The following is a 26,213-nucleotide window of genomic DNA, read 5'->3' as shown; positions in this document are numbered from 1 at the left end:
TGGTAATTGTCAGATCTGGCAGATCGATTTCTTTCCCTCTTAACACATACTCACTCACTCACTAACAGAACATTTTCTTCTACACAATGGTAAACGTGACTGTTGGCCACCGACAGAATTGTAGGCGGCTGTGTGTGCATGTAGTTATTCAAAAAACATTGAAGCGAATTTTTGCTGGAGTTAAAATGTCAGACGTGACGGTCTATGTGAATAGCTCCTTAGGTGGTAGTCGTTTATTATTGTCTAGACCCAATGAGGTTGTGTTGCATCAATTAATGTAGTTGTTGTTTCTTTCTGTTTTGCAGGACATGGTAAAACACACAAAGATGCTGCCAGTGTGAGGGCCACGCACGCCATCCCAGCAGCGTGTGGTCTTTATTATTTCGAAGTGAAGATATTCAGTAAAGGCCGAGATGGGTAACTAGACTCCTTTTTATAACTTGCATACTAGATATGACATGTAGAATTAGCCCTCCAAACTATAAACACCTGATTCATGTTGCACTACGATTGCGTGCTATCATTTGTTTACTCAGTTATTTTGCTTCATGGAGTTTTTGTTCTGGAAAATATGTATATTAGCTACATCGCTCTAAGCTGAGCAATCTGCAGGTAAACAGTTAGAGCTTTTAATTAAGCACGATTTTAATATAATGTACAGAGGGCTAAAAGCATGTGTTACTAGGACTACTAATATTAATTGTATACAGTCTGCATCATACAAAATGTATAAAAAGTCCACGATGTATTGTATGATATTAGTTTGAACCATGATCATTATTTTGTTATGTTTATCTGTACGTTATTTCTGTATTACACACATTTGTAAGTTACAATCTATTTATTGAACTATCCTAATTATTTTTGTCAATTCGAAGTTTTTGTGACAAGCTTCTGTATTAAAACATGTCATGTATGGCTACGAGTTGAAAGTTTTCAGCAGGATAATGGAAGTTCGTGTATTTTTTTAATATGACTGTACATAGTAGATGATAAAGTTCTTGTAATATAAAACATAAATGGCAAGTTTTGTAAATATACGTGTACTATATTTTACGGTAAGCTTCTATATTATACAAAGGCTTTGGCTTCTTTTATAGTAAATAAAATAATTTTATTGTGCAGTTTGTAGCCAGTAACCCTTTAATCAATTATTTCATTTGTGCTCAGCCTCTATGTACTTCTGCGCAATACAATATATGTGGAAAGAAAATATGATGAACAAATATACTGTAGTTAATATAATGTAATATATTGTGAGGAGGTTCAATCGCGTATTACCTATAAGAAATGGAAATAAAGAACATCGGCTATCAGTAGGATTTCCAATAGTTGCTAATCTTGCTATTTTAAGATTCAATGTATGTACAGTATAGCTCGCACACATAGGAATTTCTGCCAAACTTATATTAGGACTCCATGATTTTTCCGAACCACTTGGATTAAGTCATATAGTTTTCAAGCTAGTGTAGTTCAAAAGCGACTTTTCACATTTGTGGCAGTTGTTAGTTCTGAAATGAGGCGTGTTTGAACCATTGTTTATTGACTTAAGAATCACCTCCTGAAAGCTGTTGGTGGGGTCGTGGTTTCCCCCACCTATATCTAACAAAATCTCAATTTATGTATTTACGAAAAAGAATGCAGATACAAAACTATTTTAAACTAGATATTGGAAAAAAAAAAAAAAGTAAGTAAGATAAAAAAAAAAGACACAGTGGCTCAGTGATAGAGCCGTTACGTCTAGTGCGTGGAGTCTCTGGTTCCAGGGAGTCTGTCGGTCACGAAAGTCATGAAAAAGTCACGAAATTAGAAAACGGTCATGAAAGTCACGAAATTTAGCTTTTTTTTATCTGTACGAATATAAGTATAGACTGGAAAATTTTCTATAAAACGTCGAAACTCTCGACCAAAAATGGCAGTGGTCGTCTTCAGATGCTACCAAATCGCAAGCAAAGGGCGTTTCTATCGTATGCATGAAAATTCGGCCCATTCGCATCCAAATTCGTTCTTGAGAATGTGACTAAATTTTATGGTTTGGGAAAGAAAAGGTCACAAAATTTCATTTTGAAATTTTAGTAGATACCCTGGGTTCGCAAATAAGTCTGTGATGGACAATATTGTGCCCTTGGCTTTCATGGGATAGTCTCGTCTCCTTCCACTTTCTCATTCCACCAATTCTTTCATCATCATTCACCTGCTTTAATCATCGTCTCCCTTAGCATAACAGGCTCAATCGTGGGACGTTAAACCCAAAGACTTCATTTCATTTTACAAGATAAAAGGGAACGAACTAAAACACTAAAAGTTTTGTATATACAGTGAAACTTGCTTAAACTGGAACTTGAATAAGACGGAAATCTGTCTATAGCGGACATTTTTCAAAGTCCCGGGAGCTCTTATGGGAATCCTTTACAAATAGTTTCTGTAAAACGGAATTTTCCGTAACGCGGAAACGGAAAGCAAAAATAGTCCCAAGGAACCTTTGAAGCTTGCATAAAACCGAATCTCTTTTTCGCAGTGGAAGGCTGCAACAGGTTACCTTTCATCTCTCTTGTGCGTGTCTTATTTGGAGGTGAAGAGATCATTATGGAATGCCACTTAATGGAACAAGTGAACCCTCCTCCATTAGTTCTTGCCTTTAAATAATGCATAACAAAATACCGCTAGAGATTTGGCCTCGTTTTCCTATAACGATCTTTTGCTGTTCGGAAGCACTGCAACAGATGATTGACAGGTTATTGTTCATGTATCATTTTTGTCTATCTGCATTTGCTTTCAATCCTCCACCTGTGAACTTCACCTGGTCTTAAAATAATGCTGGAGTCCACAAGTCTTTATTTAAAAAATATGAAATGAAATGAAATCTTTAAGTTTTACGTCCCAGGGTTATGCCGCTTAGGCTAAAGGAGACGGTGATGATGAGAGATGAGTGAAATGGTGGAATGAGGAAAGTGGGAGGAAACGGGAGAACCCCGAAAAACCCACGAGCACGGTGTTTGTCTACCACAAAGTCCAAGCGGCTCGAGCTGGGATCGAACCAGAGACCCCAAGCACCGGAGGGAACGCTCTATCACTGAGCCACCGTATGTGTGTGTGTGTGTGTGTGTGTGCAGAGTATGAGAGAATGCATTTTGGAGTTCTAGAGCAAATATAAAGGTAAACTATAAAATCATTTTCATCTGTCTTATTTTTATAGCTATTTTCAGATTTGTATAAAACGGAAATTGTTCAAAACGGAAACAAAATTTGGACCCGTCGCTTTCCGCTTTATACAAGTTTCGCTGTATTATAATAAATGTCTTGCAATATTTAATTTCCTGTTTTTGTTTTATTTCCAGGTACATGGGTATCGGACTCTCTGCTCAGGGAGTTAACATGAATCGTCTGCCAGGTAAATTAAAAAAATAAAACTGATTTAATTTAAGATGAAATTTTTAAAAATCTTTTAAGTTAATAATCAGAAATAAACGTTGCTTTTTTTAAAAAATGATGATAGTAGGATGTGAAGTAAAATTAAAATTTTAATACGGACATACATTGTGGTATTATTAATCGTGTACCGAACTAAATAAAGTAGTACCTGAGTAGTTAATAAGTTTGTGATTTCTCAAATCAGCAGTTTAACTTTGGTATTACAATGATTAGAAGTTTGCGCTGATACGGATATTCGCAGATCTATCCGTCGGTATTCGCATCATAGCTTTCCGCGGATGTATTTTCAGTTCCTGTGCGAGTAGTGGATAAAGGTGGGAATATTCGTGAAAAGACGAATTTTGGTTATTGTTCTAAACACTTAATTATTTACATCTTATAGTAAAGTGTCATTACCCTTTCGAGACAAATAACTTCCAAAACAGAATTGAGTTTCCTTAATTATTTCGTCTTTCTTTCTCTCCTTTTAAACCCTATAATAAATATAAAGTTCTGATTTGATTTTGTGGCAGTTTGTTTTTCTTTCTGGAGACACGTTTATTGCAATTTTATCATTGCGTTCTGAACAAATGCACTTATGTCTTATGAGTTAGGAAAAACAAAGAGAAATGCTCTAAAATTAATTGACAAATATAATATTACTACCGTACCTTGACAATTTTCTTGTCAGAAATCTGCATTTGAGGGTGGTATGTTCATGCATAACGTCGACATAGATACACCAAGTTTTATGTTTTGTTTGTATGTTGGCAAGAGTATATATCTTCCCGATGGTCCCATACTTTAGGATCTGATGGCAGTCTTTGGAGCTATACTATGAAGCACTTCAACGGATGCTAAGTTAATTACGGCAAAGGTAACATGCTTATAGGCAACCATAATTCTGTAGCGTCATTACGGTTGCATAACAGGGCAGGGGTGTACTGCAAAGTTTCGGAACACTTTCGTAGTACATTATACTGTCTTCTTGTTTGTAACATTTTAATCAAGTGGGTTACGTATGTGAAGTCGGATATAATTAAAAAAAAAAAAAAGAGTTTTATAATTATAATAATATGTAGATTCATTCTAAAGTAGTCTTAGGAATGGTGATTCCAGTCATAGAATTACAGATGGTGATAAGAAAAATGGAAACACCTGTAGTTGGCAACACGTCGGATGTATGGGTTGGCAGTGGTGTCGTGGCGCCCGCAGCGCCGGACCGCTGGTGGTGGTGTGTTAGGTCGGTCTCCATACTACGTCAGGCGCAGTGGAACAGCAGTGTCCAGTGGCTGCAACAGACGGAGGTAGTGTAAAATGGGAGACACCTCAGATTTTCAAAGGGGGCAAATTGTTGGTGCGCGGTTATGTGGAGTGAGTGTGACGACAGTGGCTACTGTGTTAGGTGTGTCCGTGGGACAGTGTCGAAGGTGATGACGACCTACACAACACACGGGAAAACCACATCGGAGAAGCGGAACAGTGGGCGGAAGAAAATCATGAGTGACATGTCACTCCGGGTATTAAAGCGCATTGTCACGCAGAACCGTCGTGCCACTGCGGAGCAAGTGACGGAGGAACTCAATCAGCACCTCCCCCACCCTGTTTCGACAATCACAGTCCGCCGCGAATCACATGACATGAACTTACAGGGTCGTGTTGCACGGGACAAACCGCCCATCAGGGACCATAACGCTTTCGCACGCCGCAAATGGTGCCCCGACCATGCAACTTGGACCGTTGAGGACTGGAAACGTGTGATATGGTCGGATGAGTCATTCTTCACCCTATTCCCAACCACAGGCCGTGTTTATGTGTGGAGAACGCCCAAAGAAGCTTATGATCTGCAGTGTCTCCACCTAACTGTGAAACATGGCGGCAGCTCGGTGATGCTGTGGGCCGCCATATCGTGGTTTTCATTGGGTCCTATGGTCACACTTAGTGGACGAATCACTGCCAACGATTATGTCGCAATTTTAGGAGACCACTTGCATCCTATGGTCCGGATGTTGTTCCCGGACAATGACGCCATCTTCCAGGATGATAATGCACCCATTCACACAGCTGGCGCTGTTGCAGCGTGGTTTGAGGAACATCGGGATGAAGTTCAACACCTCCCCTGGTCCGCCCAATCCCCAGATCTCAACATAATTGAACATCTGTGGTCCGTCTTGGAAACACGACTCCGGCGACGATTTCCACCTTCATCCTCTCTCACAGAACTGGCCGATACCCTGCACGAGGAATAGTGTAAAATTCCACTTGCTACCATTCACGACCTCTATGCCTCCATCCCATGTCGCATCAAGGCTGTTCTGAAGGCGAAAGGTGGCCCGACACCATATTAATCTGGTAAGTTGCAATTTCGTTCAGGTGTTTCCATTTTTCTGTTCACCATCTGTATTTTGCTGTATCTTCGTATATTTGTTCAAAATGCATTTGCCAGTTAAAAGTACGTACCGGTATTAATTTTACTGTCGTTACTAAGCAAAACAAAATTGTTTCAAACCATATAAAAATCTAATCAAAAAGAGAGACAAGAAGTAAACACATCTACTTCAGTAGTATTTACGTTTAAAGCTAAAATTGTCATTCAGTTTTAAAAAATACCATATAAAGTAAGTTTGAAAATATACCATATTATGTGTCTGGATGCCTAACAAATGTTCAGTACAAATTGACGAAGGAAAATAACATAGTGCGTACTTCTTTTAAGAAGGACCCACACTTACCGCAATAAAAGTTCCAATTTAATGGTGCAAAACAGAGCCAGTTGTAAAAGTTGTTACCTTTGCTTAACAAAGGTCGGTAAGGTGCAAGTATTCACGTTTGTCTTGCTCCATTCGAACGTGTTTTAACGTTTGTGATACTACTAGCTCAAAATCAATAAATTTGGCCTTGTTCTCTTGGAGAAAAGTATTGCCAGTTAGTGCTGATATATATTGCATCATTTTCAGGGATGATCTACAATATCATTCTTGCCTGTCATATTTTTATCTGTCTTATTGTGAATAATGCTGTATAGTTATAATGCATTTTTCAAGAGAATGGATGAGAAATCACGATCTGCTTTTAAATGGTCGTAATTCTGTTACTTTTTAATGGATTCTTAAAATCATTTTTTATACTAGGTTCCCTGACAAACTAAGTGTACAATAGCAATGATATGTGAATAAGTGACTAACAAGGATGGCGAAAAATGGAGATTGCAAGATCCGCTAAGGTAACTTCTTGTTTTGATGCGTAGAAATCTGTAGTCTTACATAGCAATGGTGGCGAAGTATTTATAGGCCTCATGTTACTCTCCATCCTAGCACGATCTGAAATTGTCATGCCAAAGTAATGACAACCGGGTCTGTAGCAGATAGAAGAAGTGGATCGCATTTCCGGGGCGTTGATTGGGGAAAAGGGGACCTCATGAATTGCCTGCCAGGAATCCTGACCTCACACCATGTATTTTTGTTTTTCTGTGAGGTTGGGCCAAGGACCAAGTCTACCGAACAAAATCACACAATTTGGAAGAATTGGAGGATCGTATTGATCTTGTGTTGTTAAGAAATGTTCCTCAGAATTTCGTACAAAACGCAATATAAGTTTTTCCGCCATCTTCGTTAGTATCTTACTCAGTCAAGCTAGATCTCATTCCTGTTGTACTTCTGATTTCCAAGGGAAGCTATAGGAATGTAACACACTGATTTTGAAAATCCGTTAAAAATTGACAGAACTACAGTAATTTAAAATCAGATAGTGGCTTCGCACCCACTCTGTAGAACGGTAATTTCCAACTCGATGATCTGTGACGTCACAGCCTGCTTCTGTCGTTCTCAGTAAATCCAGCCAGCAAATAGAACAGTTCGAACGTTTTCGAAGCAGTGGTAGAATGCAAACAAGAAAAACAGTGATAGATCCGATGGTCTTAAGAGACATTATTCGTGGATTCATTACTTCTCTACCTAACTACCCTGCCTTTCCTGTTCTTACAATTTCTTTGTCACTACTCCAAGCGAAAAGAGATGCTCTGACATCATAGATCGGTCAGTTGGAAATGACTATCTTAGAATAATATGTAATTGAATTTTTGTTTATAGGTTGGGATAAGCACTCTTACGGTTACCATGGTGACGACGGACACTCCTTTTGTTCATCGGGTACAGGACAACCTTATGGTCCTACTTTCACAACAGGAGATGTCATTGGTTGTGGTGTGAACCTTATAGACAACACTTGTTTCTATACCAAGAACGGACATAATTTGGGAATAGCCTTCACAGATTTGCCTGTAAGTACATATTTAATTATGGTGATAGAAGAACGTGATAAACATGAAAACTAAATTGTTAACCAAACAATTAACATCAAAAACTGTTTTTCCTCAGTGTATACTAGGATTTCCGTTGCATGATAAATTTCTCTCTGAGGCCAAATATTTGTGTCCAGAGTTCAAACTACAGTCATTTTGTAGATAGTTCGCTGCAGCAAGAGCATTTTTGATTTAACTACAGCCTATGAACTTCTGACTTCCACAGTAGGAAGCATACCGACGTAGATTTCTGCTTTCTTCATTTGTTTTGTAGTTGGTAAGCATGTTATGAACATGTAACAGTTATTTGTAACATATGTATGTCTGTCATTATAGCTTTCAAAGGTTGAAGGAATACAAGTTATTACAGGAGAAGAGGAGCTTTTAAACTTTTCTGCTGTTAAAATCGCAGAATGTTTCTAGAATTTTTTTTAACTTTTTTATGAAGATGATGTGTAAATTGCGTATCTTTTAATGTAGTTTCTCTTTTCAGTCGATAGTAGTGGCTTCCATTCCCTGAGAATACATCTTTTGAAGGATCATTGGTATCGTATTGAAAATAAATAACGCTGGTAAAAGAAAGACGCCACCGTTTCATAAAGTTAGAAAGTATAGAATATTTTTGATTAATCGTTATTTTCGTAAGGACATTAGTTCTGTTCGGTTATATTCGTTTAGAATAGGAATGAGAATAGACATCCAAGTAAGTTTAAAAGCTAGCTGCGATTACTATGTCATTAATATCTAGTTATTCTTTTATACTTCCCTTTCCTTAGTATATTACCATCCAATTCCATCCTTGTGTAAAGAGAAGATAAAACCTTGTTTTAGCTTGTTTCGTCATTGTGTTTTCACTATTATCGAAAGGAGTTAGACTCAGCATGGTGGAAAATACTTTGTCTTCACAAACACACTTTTGATCGTGTATCTGTCTTAGTATGAATTGACAGTCCGAGATGTCTTCTGAACGTGTTTTCGTTGTTTGTTCTTCTCAGCTCACTTAACAGAAACTCAGTGTTTAGGAAGATCTTCTGTCTAGTTTGGAATTGTTTCTTTGAGTGCTGTTAAAGGTCTGGCTAGTCATAATCGTAAAATGAAATAATGTAGACTTCTTTCAACGAACGGTATACATGAATATTTTTGTAGATGATACGAGAGAGACTTCAGTGAAAGCTCTAAACCTATGAACAATATTGTGTCACGTAACGTCGCCAATTATCTTTTTGTTAAGAAGTTCATATATCCACACTTAAGATTGTTACGTATTTATTTATTTATTTTTCAGATGGTCAAACACCCATACAGGGATTCTATGTTCTAACGACGGATTCATCAACCTACATTTGTTCATCCTAAGTTTTTCCACTTGTCATTATATTGTTGTTGCTCTCTTGCTTTATAACAGTGGCGTGATTTTAGCCTTTTAAGGGGGATACTCTCTTCCCTGCGTTCGAGATATGTGCATTATATATATATATATATATATATATATATATATATATATATATATATATATATATAGAGAGAGAGAGAGAGAGAGAGAGAGAGAGATAGATAGATAGATAGATAGATAGATAGATAGATAGATATAGATATATATATAGATATAGATATAAATGCACATATCTCGAACTCAGGATGTATGTTTGTAAGGATGTTCGCGATTATATCGAGAGCTCGTGGTTATATTTCGATGCAGTTTTCATTGATCGAAAAAACTATTCCCAAGGAAAGTTTATGCGTATAAAATATTTTGTTTAAAAAATCATAATTGTTTTAATTCAAAAATCAAACAACTGCAACGTCTGAGGAGAACTTATCCTCAAATAGGCTGCAACCAGAAAGTCAAGGAATGTGGGTTGCATACAACTAAGTGGTTTAGAATATCTTTATAGCCAGCTTTTTCCAAATGATTTAAAACCTATGATGAATATTTAGGTCATTGACAATGTCATAGCTGTTTACATGCTGGTCTTGCTCAGCTTTTTTCCAGAATATTTTCCACTTTTCTGTGATTTGTCACCCACTGTGGTGAGCATCTTGGACGTCGAAACCGGAACTAAAGCAAATGAACCATCTTTTGGCTATTGCTTTTGATAACTTATCTTGCCCATATGCAGTACAAATTTCTTCACGGACCATTTGTGACTCATTTCTATTTACTGTGTGCTATGAGCCGTCCATATTGTAAAGACCGTATCGTTGCGTTGAGTATTTAGCTTATTTTTGTAAAATTGCCTGATTACTTAAACTACAGAGATACTTTAGGGTAAATTATTAGGTTTAGGTAATCTTAGTCTGATTTTGAGTGATATCGCTGTTTTGAGTGACCGAGTTCTCGCTTTTGTTCGTGCGATCGGAAACGTTCTCTTGGACTTGAGGTTTTAGTTCTTTTCTGTTTTGTTTTATCACTGCTATTTTTCAGTTCTTTTCTTTCTATTTGTTTTCTGATTTGTTATTTATAATTTTAACTTTTCCACTATTAGTGTTTTCTGTTTTTATTTTTGATAAGTTTTATTATTTTGTTTAATTTAATATTTCATTGGGCATTGAGAAGTAATATTTTTGGTCATTGTTTATATGTTGATTGGTCGCTTACTCTGAGGGAAGAACGTAGACTGAAAGCATTTGAGGGCAAGATCCTGAGACGAATATTCGGACCCAAGAGGAACAGGAATGGGGGATGGCGGAAACTTTATAACGAGGAACTATACATAATTTATACGGTCTACCAAACATTGTTAGGGTCGTCAAATCTAGGAGGCTTGGGTGGGTAGATCATGTACCCGGGATGGAAGAAAGTAGCAACGCCTTCCAAGTCTTAACTAGAAGACCAATCGGAAAACGACCATCAGGAAGACCTAGGCGCAGATGAGATGACAATATTAAGATGGATCTCGCAGAAATAGGATTACTAAGTAGAAACTGGATCCAGTTAGCTAAGGATAGAATTCAGTGGAGAGCTTTTGTGAACATGGCATTGATCTTCCGGGTTCCATAGGCCATAGAGTTTGTTAGTTAGTTAGTTTATATGTTGGTGGTTCTTTATCAGCATCATTTCAGTGCTTGTCTTCTTCATGACGGGAGCAAATAGCCTCGCCGCTGACGACCGCATTAAGTTCCCACCTCCCAGTTAATCAATTTTCTTCATTTAAAAGAAGTCGGATCGTCTGTATGTTCGAGAAAACTGGAATTGTATTGAAAGAAGTTAATCTATTTTGTTTTATTTTTTAACGCGTTATGTCAGATATATTTTTGTTGTTTGTAAGTTCATTGAACAAGTGAACGAAAACATTAATATCTACGCATGAGAAAGAAATACGAACATTTCATTGTTAGTTGGCAGTTAATCTTAGTGTGATAATTTTTTCTCTGTTTTTTTAAATATAAATAATTAATTGTGTATTCCTGGGATTCCTTAATGTAGCATCAGTTTATTTATTTATTTATTTATTTAGAACTTGTACTCATGATCACCAGAAGCCCCACATATTATTAGATGAAAAACAAAACGGAATTGAAGCATACTGTTGTGGTATCTGTAATTGCACATTCATTACTTATCATTTTTGTTACCAAGATATCTGTGAATAGAATTAAATACAAGCTTCTAGCCCAGTTAAATTCAAAAGATAGACACTACAATTTTTGTGTTGTTTCATTTGCAGCCAAACTTGTATCCTACTGTCGGACTTCAGACACCAGGAGAAGTAGTGGATGCTAACTTTGGACAGACTCCGTTCGTGTTTGACATTGAAGATATGATGCGAGAACTCAGAGCCAGAACTAGACTTACCATTCACAACTTCCCAGTTCCTGAAGGTCAAGGAGAATGGCAGGCTATTCTCCACAAGTAGGAGGCTATATTACCATATTCTCTTTCTTTAAAATAAACAGTTTAAGTGATTAAAAGCAAATAAGAGATTAAAAATTGTTAATTTCAATAATTTCTGTAGATGTTATAATTTTAGAGTACCGATATGCGAGTTATTATTATTATTATTATTATTATTATTATTATTATTATTATTATTATTATTATTATTATTATTATTATTATTATTATTATTATTGTGAAAGAATAATGTACTAGAGAATAAAAGACATGATCATGCGCAAGAGACTGTTATAATACTGTTCGAGATAATGAAGGGTTCATCATCATATGCCCTGTAAGTTCCAATTCAATTGAAATTCAGGAGAGTGATATGAGACGGAAATTAAACCCGGCTTTGCAGCTAACAATGCCAGTGCGTCGGAGAGCTAAATTCGATTCGGTTCCGCACTTTTGACTCTGTGGATTTATAATTGTTAAAATATTTATTTCAGTACTTTCTATAGAAGATTGTGCTTCGATTCCCGCCCAAATAAGTTTGTGGTGGACAGCATCGTGTTCGTGGGTTGTTTTTTTCCGGGGTACTCTTGTTTCCTTTCACATTCTCATTCCACCAATTCTTCCATCAACGTTCACTTGTCTTAATCAAGTCTTCCGTAGCCTAAAGGTATAATCGTGGGACACTAAACTGAAACATTTCATTTTATTTTCTATAGAAGGTTGCTAATGTTGTTTACCTGTCCCGTTTTGTAAAGTCAGCAAACCACCTGATACCTTGTTGGTTCATTGCAGTATGCGTCTACTGAAACTTCGTGTAAACCTGGAGTATATTTCATGTGAGGATGCATTGAATAATTATTTCTTATTGTCTATAATCAATACAGCATACAGTATTTTAGTTGTAAAAATACTGTTGTAAAAATTGTATCCTTTCAAGCTTTCGACTCTGTTTTCACTCTTTCTCAGGCTAATCATGAAAGGAAATTTTAGTGGAAGAAGGTTAAAATAATTAAGAAATTAAGCTGAAAGCTAGTTACTGTTGTTGTAAGATTTAATACGATGCGTTGTAGGGCAATCTCGAATCCTATGATTTTGGCAGAATTTCCTCCACATTCTAGATATGAACTGTGGACCTTGATCGGTAACAATACTCACCGGTTATGGAAACAAACAAATGTAAAATCTTGACAACATTCTATTATTTCCGATGCACGAACAGTTTTTTAATTGGTAAAAGCACCCAAATGAAGAGTAGTCTCTACAATCGATAATATATATTTTGAAATCCATAGTTGGTAGGTAATTTGCGTTTCAAATCGAGACATAATTTGTTTGTCATGGGGAAGGTTAACCTACCTGTATAATATTTTTATTTGAAGGTTTAGACTTGGCATAATCCAGCCAGTTTTGAACACATCGGATCATCTCACTTCAACTTCTAATAAAAGACAGAGCGAAAATACACGAAACACTTTTTTCCGGTCAAAGTGGTCTTTTTGTTGTATTCGCTACACAGTCAGATTTCAGTCATTGTTTGCGAGCTCCCTCTTGGCTATATGGCTAGCATGCGCGTCTTTGGCACGAGAGATCCGGGTTCAATTCTCGACGAGGGCTCATTTGATTCAGATTGCATGTTAAGCTTGTAGGCCAACGTCTCATATAATCTTAGTGCTGAAGGGGACGCTAAACTCGAGTGCAGTCATGCAAAGACGTCATCTGCGGTACAATTAGCAGCTAGTTGCCGCGTTTCATGTTCTTAACAAATAAGATTGAGTTGTGTACAGCTCACAGATGACGAGAAGAACCCTAGCAGAAGTAGTGTGACGTAGGTATGGGCTCGCCCACTTTTCGCACGGGGGGTTGAAAAGACACCACGGAATAGCACACACACAACTTTACCCAGAGTGGCAGACGACATCTAAGTATAGACCACACCTCATAAACCGAAAATGGACTTGACCGTATCGTTGACCTTTCCCCGCAACCCCAGTTTTAGGGTTCTTCTCGTCATCTGTGAGCTGTAACTTTGTATATTGACCTTTCCCCGAGTCAGATTTCTGTCGTAGGTTCAGACTAGTCAGACAAAATTCATCGTTTTCCTGAGCTTTACGGATTTCCTGTGGATCGTATACACCGTAAGTTAGAATTTTCCCTAAAAATATAAAAGTTCCATATAGTTGGAATACGTCTCTTCTTTGGTGTTTGGATACTTTAGATGGATCATGTAAATTAATATCAACATGGAAGTTTATAACATCGCGCCTGCTATTCCTGTTTCGGCAGGCCGCGTCATTAGTTTTCCGACAGTATGATTGGACTCAGATTAGTTACTTCCACCAGCGCTGACGTTTGAACACCAGTTGACCGTTTTGTTGTATTGCTTTTACCAACTATCCATTTGTTTATAACCTCTTCTTCTCTTGCGCTACCATGGAAGCAGAGTAGCATGTTTGGCTGCAATCAATCCTCCCTACCTACATTAATAGGTGGAAGGGAGAGTCCATATTACATTGTTTACGATAAGCAAAATTTTAAGGCGTGATCCCGCTGTTGTACTTCAGAAGTAATGATTATGTATTGATTTCGACAGCTCCGTATCTATAAAGTCCGAAAATTGGTACTAGTAGCATCAAAGTCGTTTAGACACTTATTGAATCAGATATTTTTTTAAGTATGCTCTGAGCTCGTTTATGTATTTTCAACAGTTGTTACTAGTAAGCAGAACAGAATAGTAAAGATATTTTGAAATAACGAATATTGATCATATACTGCTTACTTACTTTATTCTCAAGCAATTGTTTTGCTCAGATAATATTAGACTTTTCTTGATAATAGTACTAGGTTATTTTGGGATACACAGATCCTTGAATAGTATACAGTACAGACACAAACTTCATAAACATTCTGTATTTTTATACGAATATATTTTGCGGTATAGCATACTACATGCGTTTACAAATTTTTAAATTGCTGTTACAAATCTCAAACTGTTACAATAATCATTTTCGATACGAATATAGAGCATTACATGCTTTATTAAGTGATCACGTGGTAGCAAAAAAGGAATCCTGAAGGACGTGTAGAAGAATTTATCAGAAATGTTTTAACACAATCACAAATAAAAGTAAACTACATGTATTTCTACTGACACGTCATCATAGCCTGCTTAGAAGAAACAAGAAGAAAGAAATATAAGAGGAAAAAACAATAACTCAGGCTACTCAACTGTGTGTTTCTTATTGTTTTTCTTTCTTTTCTCTTGCTTTCTTTCTCTGGTGCAAGCGAAAGCGCTAATAGCATTTGTTCTTTATTTGAATTTTATACTAAAACTTTTGTTCTGGATGTCCCTCGATGTTAAAAAGAAACGTTTTTGATGTGAAACACAAAATACAAATGGTGTATACGTTAGATTTATTGTACAGAAACTACGTGGTTTTCAACAGTTATTTATTGTTCAATATCAGAGAAAAGAGTCTTTAGTACAGAATGTATATAATATGTAATATAATAGCTTTTACATTATATATGTATGATATATATAATGTAATATTCCTGACAATGACAATAATGAATATTATAAGAGTATAAAAGCATTAAATGTTAACCGTATTTCAAGCAAAGATAGCATTATAAGTTAGAATGAAATATTCGCTTTACACATTTGTATACGAACACACACATTCACATTTTAACAATACATATATAAATTTCTTTGTGCTCAATGCTAATAAACGTACTGCACATTCTGTATAATGGAGATCCTTTAAGCATTTCAGGTTTGGGAAGACCTAAGGCCAACAGCTGTCGGTACGTAGACAGTCTGGCCTACCACTGAGTTTTTTTATAAAGGAAATAACTATTGTCAACATGAAAATTTATAATTTGTAAAGAAATAATTGCTGAATAGATTCACGTTAATTACTCAAACTAATATAGTGAAATTATCCAGAAGGGCTTTATACTGTACGGTATTTTGTTTCTTATGGCATGTTCGCCAAAGACATTCAAACCATTATCATAGCGTAATGTAAGTTTTTTCTATACCGTTCATTGTACTCTGTTGCCACCAGTGTATTCAAAGACATTCATATAGACTCAAGCACCAATCATAGTGTGGTAACAGTTTTACTATACCGTTCGTTGTACTCTGTTGCAACCAATGTAAGATTTTCGTCATATACATGCAAACCTTTATCAAAGCATACTACCAATTTTTCTATACCGTTCATGGTACTCTTTTGCAACAAATGTATTCAGTTATTCATTCAGGCATTTACCATAGTGTGATATCAGTTTTTCTACATCGTTCATGGTACTCTGCCACCACCAGTGTATTCGAAGATATTCGTCATAACATCATAGCACAAGTTATCATTGCGAGATACCATTTTTTTATATACAGTTCATTCTACTTTATCGCCAAATCTATTCAAAGACATTCGTCATATACACTCAGCAATAATCAAGCATGTACCGGTTTTTCTATACCGTTCATTGTACTCTGTTGCCACCAATGCATTCAAAGATATGCGTCATATATATTCAAGCTCTAATCATAGCGTGCTAACAGTTTTACTATAAACATTTATTATAGCATAATACCAATTTTTCTGTACCGTTCGTTGTACTCTGTTGTCACCAATGTATTCAAAGCACCTTTGAGTTCACTATCATTAGGAAAGTCTTTCAAAATTCGTGAAAAGCAGAAATCCTATCACACTTTAAACCTCATGCTTGGCAAGATTCTTGTTTTGTCATACATGTTCAGGGCTGTAACTCGATAGCGTTCATGTGCACCGTCTCACTGTTTGGCTCAAATTGAGGGGTCGTAGGTGGAGACCGTGCGTGTGTTATTTATATCCAGAAAACTGAGAAACTCAAAGATGATGATGTACATTGATGGCAACAGTCCAATGGCAGTATAGAAAAACCGATGTCACGCCATGATAAGTGCTTAAATATATGGCAGATATGTTTAAAAAAATGGAGTACGGTATGTTGGTTTTACAACGTAAGTTTTTAATTTGTATTGCATACAAAATCATTCATTGGTTCGCGCTCTTGGGCTCAATTCCAGCGGATTCCACTTTAAACTGTAGGTCCACGCGTCATGATGCTGAAAAGAACGAACCGAAACTTTTGTTGTTGTTGTCAGGATGCCTGTCGTACTTTCTGGTAGATAACTTGTTGTGCTATACCCGCTTCTGATTCCTTTGCTGCCAACTGAATATTTTATTAATCTGTTTCATGATCATAGAATTTACAAGATCCTGAAAGTAATATGTAGTCTTTAAAAAAATAATAATAATAGAAATAAAAGCTCCACTTCTCTTTGAAAAGCGGTACACTTTAAGGTACAGTTCGGACTAAATCAAAGAAATGTGGAACTTCTTTGGCCCATAGTGATAGTGATTATTTAAAGCCAAAGTATTGAAATTTCCTGTGGTTTGCCAAAGTATGACGTTCTAAAGTGAGGTGGATGAACAAGATTTAAAAAAAAAAAAAAAAAAAAAAGTTGTAACATCAGTACTAACTCATTAATTTTCTTTGTTTCTTTCAGAATGGTATCTACGTACCTCGTACACCACGGATATTGTGCCACAGCAGAGGCCTTTGCACATAGTACGGGACAAGTTTTTGATGAAGACCTTACTTCCATCAAAAACAGACAAAGTAAGTTGAAACCCCACGATTGTATTTCACTGTTAATATCAGCAGGAATGGAGCATTTTTTTCTATCGAGAAATTGACAGTAGGCGTACTTCTCGATCAAGATAATGCCCCTAACCACAAGTCAGTCATTGCAATGACAACAATTCACGATTGCGGCTACGGATTGGTCCCCCATTCCCACCTTGTTCGCCTCATTTGACATCTTCTGACTTTTATCTCTTTTCAAAGCCGAAACAGAAGTTGGAAAGTACTTATTTTGACTGATGATGAGCCATGCGTGTCGTAGATGAAATTTTACACGCCTTCGACAAATCATATTTTATCAGCGGCACCGAATTTGAAAATCGATGGGCAAAATGTAATGACTTGGCAAGGGACTATTGTTGAAAAGTAACACTATCCATAAATTCTCTGCTGCTCCGTTCATAGGTAGGCTTAGAACTTTTGTACAACCCTCGCATATTGGTTACTCGCCGAATTTTGTTACCTATCTGTTTTGGAACTTACTTGCAATCAAGCAACATTATTCGTGTGATTTTAACATTAAATCGATCTCCGTATGTTGGACATCTAAAGTGACAAAGTATGTCCGAAAAATACGACTGGTATATAGGTACTTAATACATGTCACTATTGTTTCCTTGCACGCAAAGCCTGTCGAACGCCTTTGATGTCAGTAGCACGGAATATCTTCCAGGCATGGCGCATGATGGTTTTACCGTGCTTGGCAGAAATGTGTTTGGTGAGGTTGGACCACACGCTTTTGAAGCGACGAACAATCTGTGGGTGCTTGGGTCGTCTAGCATACTCTTGCTTGCATAGAGCCGAAAACTTCCCAATCCCTGTGGTTTCTGGCACATTTGAGACATTGTCTTCTTTCTCCACGAAAACAATGCCGTGATTGCGGAGATAATCCGTAACAACACGAACATAACGTGCCGTTGCCGTATCTGACCAGAATAAAACGTCACTTTTATCATGATGGAGGGTAATAAAGGGAATGAGACGGTCTATCACACATTCTCATAAATAAATTTGTGCATTGATGGTACCTGCCGAAATGAAAGGTTCGAAAAGATTTCCATCTGCCTCCATGGCTTTACACGAGGTATCCTTTGGAAACTGCTTTTTCCTTGAATGTGTGGTCAAATAACACAAGACCAGGATCAGTAGAGTAATAAAATGTCCATCCTGGGATATCTGAAGGGTCCCTTTTAACGTTAGTATCAACATCAATGACAAACACTTTTCGGAGAAACTTCATGTAAATTGCACAGCAGACTCTATTTGCACACTGTTCTTGGTCTGCTGTTTGCTTTGGAACAGTTTTCTGTGTTCTTTGCCTAATATTCAATTTGTGAAGTTCAGTGTCACTAACAGTGGATGTGGCCAATGCCAGATGTCTCGTAGTTGTGCATACAGAAATGATCAGATCTGTCGTGAATTTTCGGTGCACCTTTTTCACAACTGCTGCGATTGATTTAACAGCGTTTCGTCCTGTAATCGGTTTATATTCAGCCGTTCATGTTGGTCGAAAACATCCGAGTATTTAGTTGTCACTTGGGTTAGTTTGTATTCATTCGTAAAGTGTGAGACAGTGTTTCTTTGATTACCACCTCTGACATTCGTGTAATACTGCACTATCCTCTTCGCGAAGTCTTCGTTTGACATACGATTCATGTTCTTGTTTACTCTGTACTGACTGCCAGGTTTTCCTCCACTCTCGCTCCCTCACTCCGCGGTGGTCGATCTTTATTGCAACCGATATCATTGCTGACGCTCTGTTTCTCGAACATACTTTGGAACATTCATTCTGCTGTAAGCGTTATCTTTCAATTTGTAGAAATTTAATGACAGCATCTGCGTAGGAAGTCAATAACCCCAAGAGAAAACGCGAAAACTTGTTCAGAAATACAGGAGATGATGTTCTTTCTAAGTCTGTTGTTGGCAATCGTATGAACAGATCAGTGACATTATATCTTTTCATTCATATTCTACAATTTCTAGACATTTGATAATTTAAATCAGATGGATTTATTGAGCAATGATTGCCCTTCATTTCCTTTACGTGTTCGAAATATTTTTTCTTTTAGAAATTTCTAACTAATAACTATTGTATTCATGTTTCAAAATGTTTAAAAAAAAAAAAAAAAAGTTAACAGCACAAATCATCTTATCTCAGTGCTTGCTGGTTAACTTCCAGTCGAGCAAATGTACAGTGTTTATAAATCTATAGCTAAGAACTCCCATTGGTGCCTGCCATTTAGATGTTGTTGTTCTGAGTGTTTCTTGTAACTGAAGATCTTAATCCTCATCTATTACAATCGACATATGAGAATAAAAAGTGTATCGTATTGTTTTATATGTAGTTTATATGTAGAAGTTTCAACGTGTAAATCATAGAGTACGATGGCAAATTAAGGTATAATTGCATGCAGTGTTTCTAGATTACAGAGATAATTTTAATTTTTACTATATTATTAAAACCCTAAAATTTGGAAGAAAATTCTCAGTGTAAAAACATAGGGAATTCGTAATAGAGTGTGTGTGTATATATATATATATATATATATATTAAAATTCAAAAACGATAGTCTTTTAACTAAATTGCGTCGTTAGGAGTTATTGCCGAACTGTTTAAATCAATCTTGCTCTGATTTCTCAGTAGAATTTGAGAAGTCACAGCAGCAGTTTCATTCACACATGACAGGGTAATAAAATATGTATAATTTAGTGTAGCTTAATAGATTAGTGTAGGTTTGCGAAGAACGTTTATATAAACAACCGCTAAGCTCTGGTCAAGAAGCTTCTATATTCGTGTGATCTATAAATCCGTGAAGACAGACAAACCAGCATAGCGTTACATGAAGCAAAAATTATTTAGATAGGTGAAAGTGAGTTGTTTTTTACAGTATCAAGGAATGAATTTGGTCTGAAAAGTGAGCCAAAGAACAAGAGAAGAAAAGAAAAAAGGTTTTCTATGAAGAGCAAAATCAGCATTTCTGCCATTTTAAGCGTTGATTAGATAGAAAACTCATGCTTCTGTGAAGGGAAAAATTAGCATGTTCGCCATGATTTTCGGCGGAAAAGTGTTTCCTGAGTAAGGCTGTACTATCATTCAAGAATAAAGCTTTGGGGAAAGGCTCAGATGGATGAAACTGAGATCTAAGCAGTATATGTGAATTTTGACGTACTGCAAACTGTCGTGTAAGAAGAGGCTGTTGGAAAGATTTACTTGTGACATCTTGATATAATCTTGTGGCTTCTCGTCATCTCCAGTATCGCTGGTCTGGCGTCGATCGAGGTACTCTAACTTAAAAAAAAAAAAAAACTGTCGAAAATCGTGCAGTCACCAGGACCTAGATGCTCTTCTCCAACCTAATTTATTCGGATACCGCTTCAACAGGTCGCTAATGATTGTGCAATCTCCAGGGCCACAGTCAAAACCAGTACATTTCTCAGATAGACACTAGTTAACAGATCCTAACCACCTGCCAAGAGAACCCAAAATTCGATGTTCATTAAGAAAAATCGGAGCTTAGAAATAAATACCTGAAGGCGATGAAAATCATGGCAAAGGCGGAGGGTAGTTGAACGTTAGGGAATGTGGGAGAGTTCACATAACAATATTACATAGGTTTACAACAATTACATATAGAAGTAGAAAGAAAACTAAAAACACCTGACTCAACAGATTTCTGTCTTAATCGTCGGTAGATCATGCACAATAATATTTGTATATAAATAACACAGAAACGATGTTCCTATTTTGGCTTATTATTGAGATTTGCCAATAATCGATCAGTATTCTTTAATTGGTTCCATATCCATTTCGGAGATTATGCACATTGTGTTCACATATACAAAATAAATTAATTATATCAATGTCAAAGATATAAGATTGCTTTACGGTTAGTTAGATCTGATTCCCGAAACCAACTTTCGGAATCTTAAATATTAAAATAGTGATAGTTGCATAAACTTACAAAATTAATAATAAAAACTAGGAACCTTAGATAATATTTACTTTTATTCTTTGTTTTCAATTCATAATAATCTGTTTTCTTGATAATTCATGTATGTTATCAACTATTTGTCATTACCTGAAATATGCTAAATACTTATCCAAGGATTAAATTGGGATGCAAGAGTTTGCAGAATCTTTGTACGTAATGTGGTGTTAAGAGCTATTTTTAAGACACAACGTGTCACATTACAATATATTTATAAAGAACAAATTAATACGTTGTATATAAACATAGTTACTGTGTTAAAAATACATACATTATAATGTACAATAGTTTTTGCTTCGAACACTGTTTTCTATAAATTGACCATTTTTAAGTGAAACTGTTGGAGCCCAATATAGGTTTCATTGTACTGTTTTATGGCATTTATTCCCAAATTGGTCATCCGCCTGATTTTCGACAAACAGCGTAATAACAGATACGGAAATTTAAAAATAATCCATTTTTAGGATCGCTTTAAAAGGATATAATAACAGAAGGTATAATACAGTAGAGTAGGGTAGTGAAGGGTCGGGTTTCGGGTTAGAGATGTTTGGACTCATTTTCTTAAAATTCATAGAGTGTAATGTCATGTATCTGCGTAAGGATACCAAATGGAGCGTCTCTGTACACCTGCAACCATGTTTACAATACAAATGCTCGTTACTATCCCACAATCCAACCATGCAGGAACCTTACGCGAAGTAGTTCCTTCCGCTTGTCAAATAGTTCCATGTTTATAACCACTTATAGAGGGTGTTCATTTATTACGTAGCAAAATCCACTGGTTAAATCCTCACATCTAAACAGAAAAAAATCCATATGAACATAAGGCGAAAAACGCGCTTTTTCAAAGTTACAAGATGCCGAAATCGAGAAAATTGTAACTGAGACTGCCTAGCTTGAAAACTATGAGAGATATTGAAGGCGGTTAAAGAACTATTAGAGGAACTAGCACTCTCTCTATCTAAATAACCATGTTTCAGAGTTGGGACGTATCGGCGCACATGATTTTAGAGAGAGAGGTGGAAGAGCGGAACCTATACCGCAGCTCCCTCTATAAAATCCGGTGCGTCGATACGTCCGAACTCTGAAATATTGTTATTTAGATAGACAGTGTACTAGTTCTTCTAATAGTTCTTTAACCGCCTTTGATAGCTCTCATAGTTTTCGAGCTAGGCAGCCTCAAAGTTACAATTTTCTCGATTTCGGCATCTCGTAACTTTGAAACAACGCGGTTTTCGCCTTATGTTCATATGGATTTTTTTTTTTTTTTTTTTTTTTTTTTTTTTTTTTTTTTTTTTTTACGGTTTAGGTATGAGAATTTCACCAGTGAATTTTAGCTACATAATAAATGAACATCCTGTATATATATAAACACAACTTCCGCTCTCCGCACATATGATCAAGCACACAAACGAGCAAATTATTCATTTCTTCCTGGTAAATTTTCAAAATTTTACTAGAAACGGACGATCAACTTTGGAATTTAACCCGCTTTATTATTATATTGTCTTTGTTTCTTTAGTTGTTATTAAAATATTTCCAATTTTGTAATATTATCAATGTTCCTTTACAGAAATTTTGAAACTGGTGCTAGCTGGACGTATGGGTGAGGCAATCGAAATGACTGGACGGTTGTACCCCGGCTTGTTGGAACGCAATCAAAATCTACTCTTCCTGCTCAAGTGTAGGCAGTTCGTAGAAATGGTGAACGGAACAGACTCCGAAGTGTGCCCACCTCGATGCCCCCGAGGCCCCTACACAATGTCAACACCACCTTCGAGCCCAGCCCGAAATGGACTCACAAAAACCGCCAGGTCACGAAGTAATAGTCCCAATGTGACTACATCATCTTCGTCCCCAACAACCACATCATCAGCGTCATCTTCATCAACTACTACAAATAATTCAGGACATCTAACTAGCTCTATACAGACTTCTGTAATCCAATCCACCAAAAGTTACCACCAACAAGGCAGCAACAACCGTAACGATTCAAATGGTCCCAGTGTTGAAGAATTGAACTTGAATAACGTAGCGATGAATGGTACTAGTGCAATGAATGATAGCGTGCCCGTCAAAAGTACAGATTCTGTGATTAAACCTATTTCGTCGACGGGTGCTTTGCAAGAAAGTGACGTGGAAATGGAATCGGAGGACAGAAACTGCAATGAAAAGAGTGTTAGTCAAGCGAATGGCTATCAAAATGGCACAAGCCATCAACCGGATGAGGACTTGGAGGAGGATGAGGAGGAAGAAATGGGTAAGTGGGAGTTTGACACAAGTGCATGTGAGTGTGTGTGCCAAGTTCTTAGGTGAAGTGCAGTGAGTTTGTGATTTATAGTGATTTTAAAAATTGGATATGAGTGTATTTAAGGTAAGCTGTCTATTTTAATCTTGTATGATAGTAATTTTGATTTATTTCATAGTTTATTGTACTTAGGCCTATTCTTGTAATTTATTTTGGTTTACTGAGTCGTGTCGTATTGCATACAAGGTAAGTCAAATAATGAAATAATTTTAAATAATATCTAAAGATAAATAGAGATAATGAAAGAAAAAAGTTTGATTCGTTTACACTGCCAGTAATTATGGTGAGATAAAATTGCTGAACTATATTGCTATATTGCTGAACTGGCCGTGCTACCGCCAACGATTTTGTGTTTAACAACAAACTACCAAGTTGTTGAATCTTATACTTTGAGATTTTTTTTATAAAGTAAAAAAACGAACTCTGACCAAAGCATATACTATTTAATAAATAATATTGTTACAGTTTCGGCAAAGTATCTGTGCCTTCATCAGACACATTATAAATTACAATTTCTAAAACTACAGCTTATATATATCTCAGAAAATAAGAGGTGGCTCAGTGGTAGAGCGTTCACCTCTGGTGCTTGGGGTCCCGGGTTCGATCCCAGCCCCCGCCAAGTGAACTTTGTGGTGGACAAACACCGCGTGCGTGGGTTTTCTCGGGGTTCTCCCGTTTCCTCCCACTTTCTTCATTCCACCATTTCATTCATTACTCATCATCACCGTCTCCTTTAGCCTAACCGGCATAACCGTGGGACGTAAAACTCAAAAGATTTCAGAAAATGAGAGGATATATCTAGGAATCAGTCAGTATGTATTTTCATTTTTAACAATTTTTTAACACTATTATTTATTAATGCTTTTTTCAGAATTCGTTTTTTACTTTATACAAGAAGTTCCAAAGCTAAAAGCTAGGTGTTCAGATTTTTTTCTCTTGAGGTAAGTAAAAATGCTGTGTGTGTTCATCTTAGTCAAAAGATCTGCCTTAGTTACAATTCTTGAATTGCTACTGCCGTCGTAGCCTTAGGTATCGGTATACTGTACTTTACAAGATAAGACTCCTTCATATGTGAGAAAACTTTCGAGAAATTAGCTCTCCAGTGACGTTTCACACTTACTTCGTTATAAATATCTATACTATGTACAGTGGTTTGATCCTTTTTCTTTCTTTCTTACCTTACACACATCTTTTCAGCTTTAATTGGAGTTATAAGTGTGATAACACAAATAACTTTCATCGCTTGTCAGCAATCAGGTTTGGATCGTGCAGTTTCGGGTTTCAATACTGCATTTAGTATAAACTGACTTAAAACGTGAGAGATTATTAAAATTCATGGAGATTCGTTTGGTGCATGATTTTCTATGCCACATTGTCCAAATGATCTATGTTCTTTAGTCATATCCGCTTGCTTCAAGCAATTAAAGATGTCTTATTGCAAGAGTACTGATTTCAAGAACAATAATTGAAATCTTGCTTAATTCCACATAAATATTTCATAGAATAATCAAGTACAGTTTGTGTGTTGGGTATTTTACTTTTGTATGTTCAGAATTGAAGTAATCCTCCGTGTAAAAATGTTTCGAATATATCACCTTCATATGAGTAAAGGCTTAGCTACAATGACATGAACAGAGCTTTGAGTCTTGAGGGATTTTTTCTTTCCCTGTCTTCTTAATTAAAAGCAGTTTGGTAACGAATGGAAATCTGAAAACGAAACTTTTTTTCAAAGACGCTAATACGATTTAGTTTATTATTTTGATTTTCATCACTTCATATATAAAGTTGGCACTACTTTACTGAATCAGATACGAAATCTCTACTGAAAACTTGTTATTGACTAACGTATGTATGTGCAATCCTAGACTGCAAAAGCTTTCTCGTCTGCAGTAATACAATGTGATGATAGAATAACGAGATGAGATGGACTTAACTGAGATGAAGTTAACATTTTCATGTTTTTTATTATTATTCTCAATCATCGTAGTATAACATTCTGGCTTGTTTAAATTCCTCATAGAAAGAACGATTCCTATTCTTCAGCAACCCTGTAAGCAGGTGGATTATACTTTTGAGAGGTATGAATGTGAAACATTTTTGTTTGAGTGCTAGCCTTCTGTATTAATTGAGCTTTCTCCGCAACCCATATTACATGCATTTTTCAATCTAGTAAATCCTTCCAAATCATGCAGTACTTTATACTATAGTATAATATACGCTGACCAGCCACAACATTATGACCATCTATCTGATATATGGTATACTCATGTCCAAAATGATTGTAGCATGTCTATAACTGTCTTCTTGTAACAATATAATTTGATAATTGATTTTGCAAGGTACTTTTAATACTGATATTATGTGTATAATCGGGAAATGTATATTTGTGGTAAATTTCACAGGAAAAGAATTATGAGTACACGAAAATTAGAATGAGTAAAACAAAATGTTGTTAAATGGACAAGAAAGTTTTACTTTCGTTTTATTGCTCTTATTTACTGCTCTTTTGACATGAAATTTGCCACATATATGTCTTTACCGATTATACACACTAATATTATAAGAAATACCGGGCGGATTCGTTATCAAATTATATTCCTACAACAACATATTTATAGACACGCGACAATAATTTTAGACATGAGTGTACATCCACCTTTGCCTTGGTTTAGC

At 36.3% G+C, this 26,213-nt stretch overlaps 1 protein-coding gene across 1 annotated transcript in view; it reads left to right on the top strand.

The window, feature by feature from the left end:
- LOC145684385 (ran-binding protein 9-like) overlaps nucleotides 1-26,213 on the top strand; it is a 156,440-nt gene that overhangs the window by 104,117 nt on the left and 26,110 nt on the right. The window contains exons 2-7 of the mRNA XM_081756643.1: nucleotides 306-417; nucleotides 3,339-3,391; nucleotides 7,500-7,690; nucleotides 11,380-11,564; nucleotides 17,107-17,219; nucleotides 22,806-23,492. Of these exons, the coding sequence (XP_081612769.1) occupies nucleotides 306-417; nucleotides 3,339-3,391; nucleotides 7,500-7,690; nucleotides 11,380-11,564; nucleotides 17,107-17,219; nucleotides 22,806-23,492 (1,341 nt within the window). The remainder of the gene's footprint in view (nucleotides 1-305; nucleotides 418-3,338; nucleotides 3,392-7,499; nucleotides 7,691-11,379; nucleotides 11,565-17,106; nucleotides 17,220-22,805; nucleotides 23,493-26,213) is intronic.

The sequence above is a fragment of the Thermobia domestica genome, chromosome 1, assembly GCF_964235325.1.
Source record: "Thermobia domestica chromosome 1, izTheDome1.hap1.1, whole genome shotgun sequence".
NCBI classification, from domain to species: domain Eukaryota; kingdom Metazoa; phylum Arthropoda; class Insecta; order Zygentoma; family Lepismatidae; genus Thermobia; species Thermobia domestica.
This window is presented reverse-complemented; position numbering and strand designations above follow the sequence as displayed.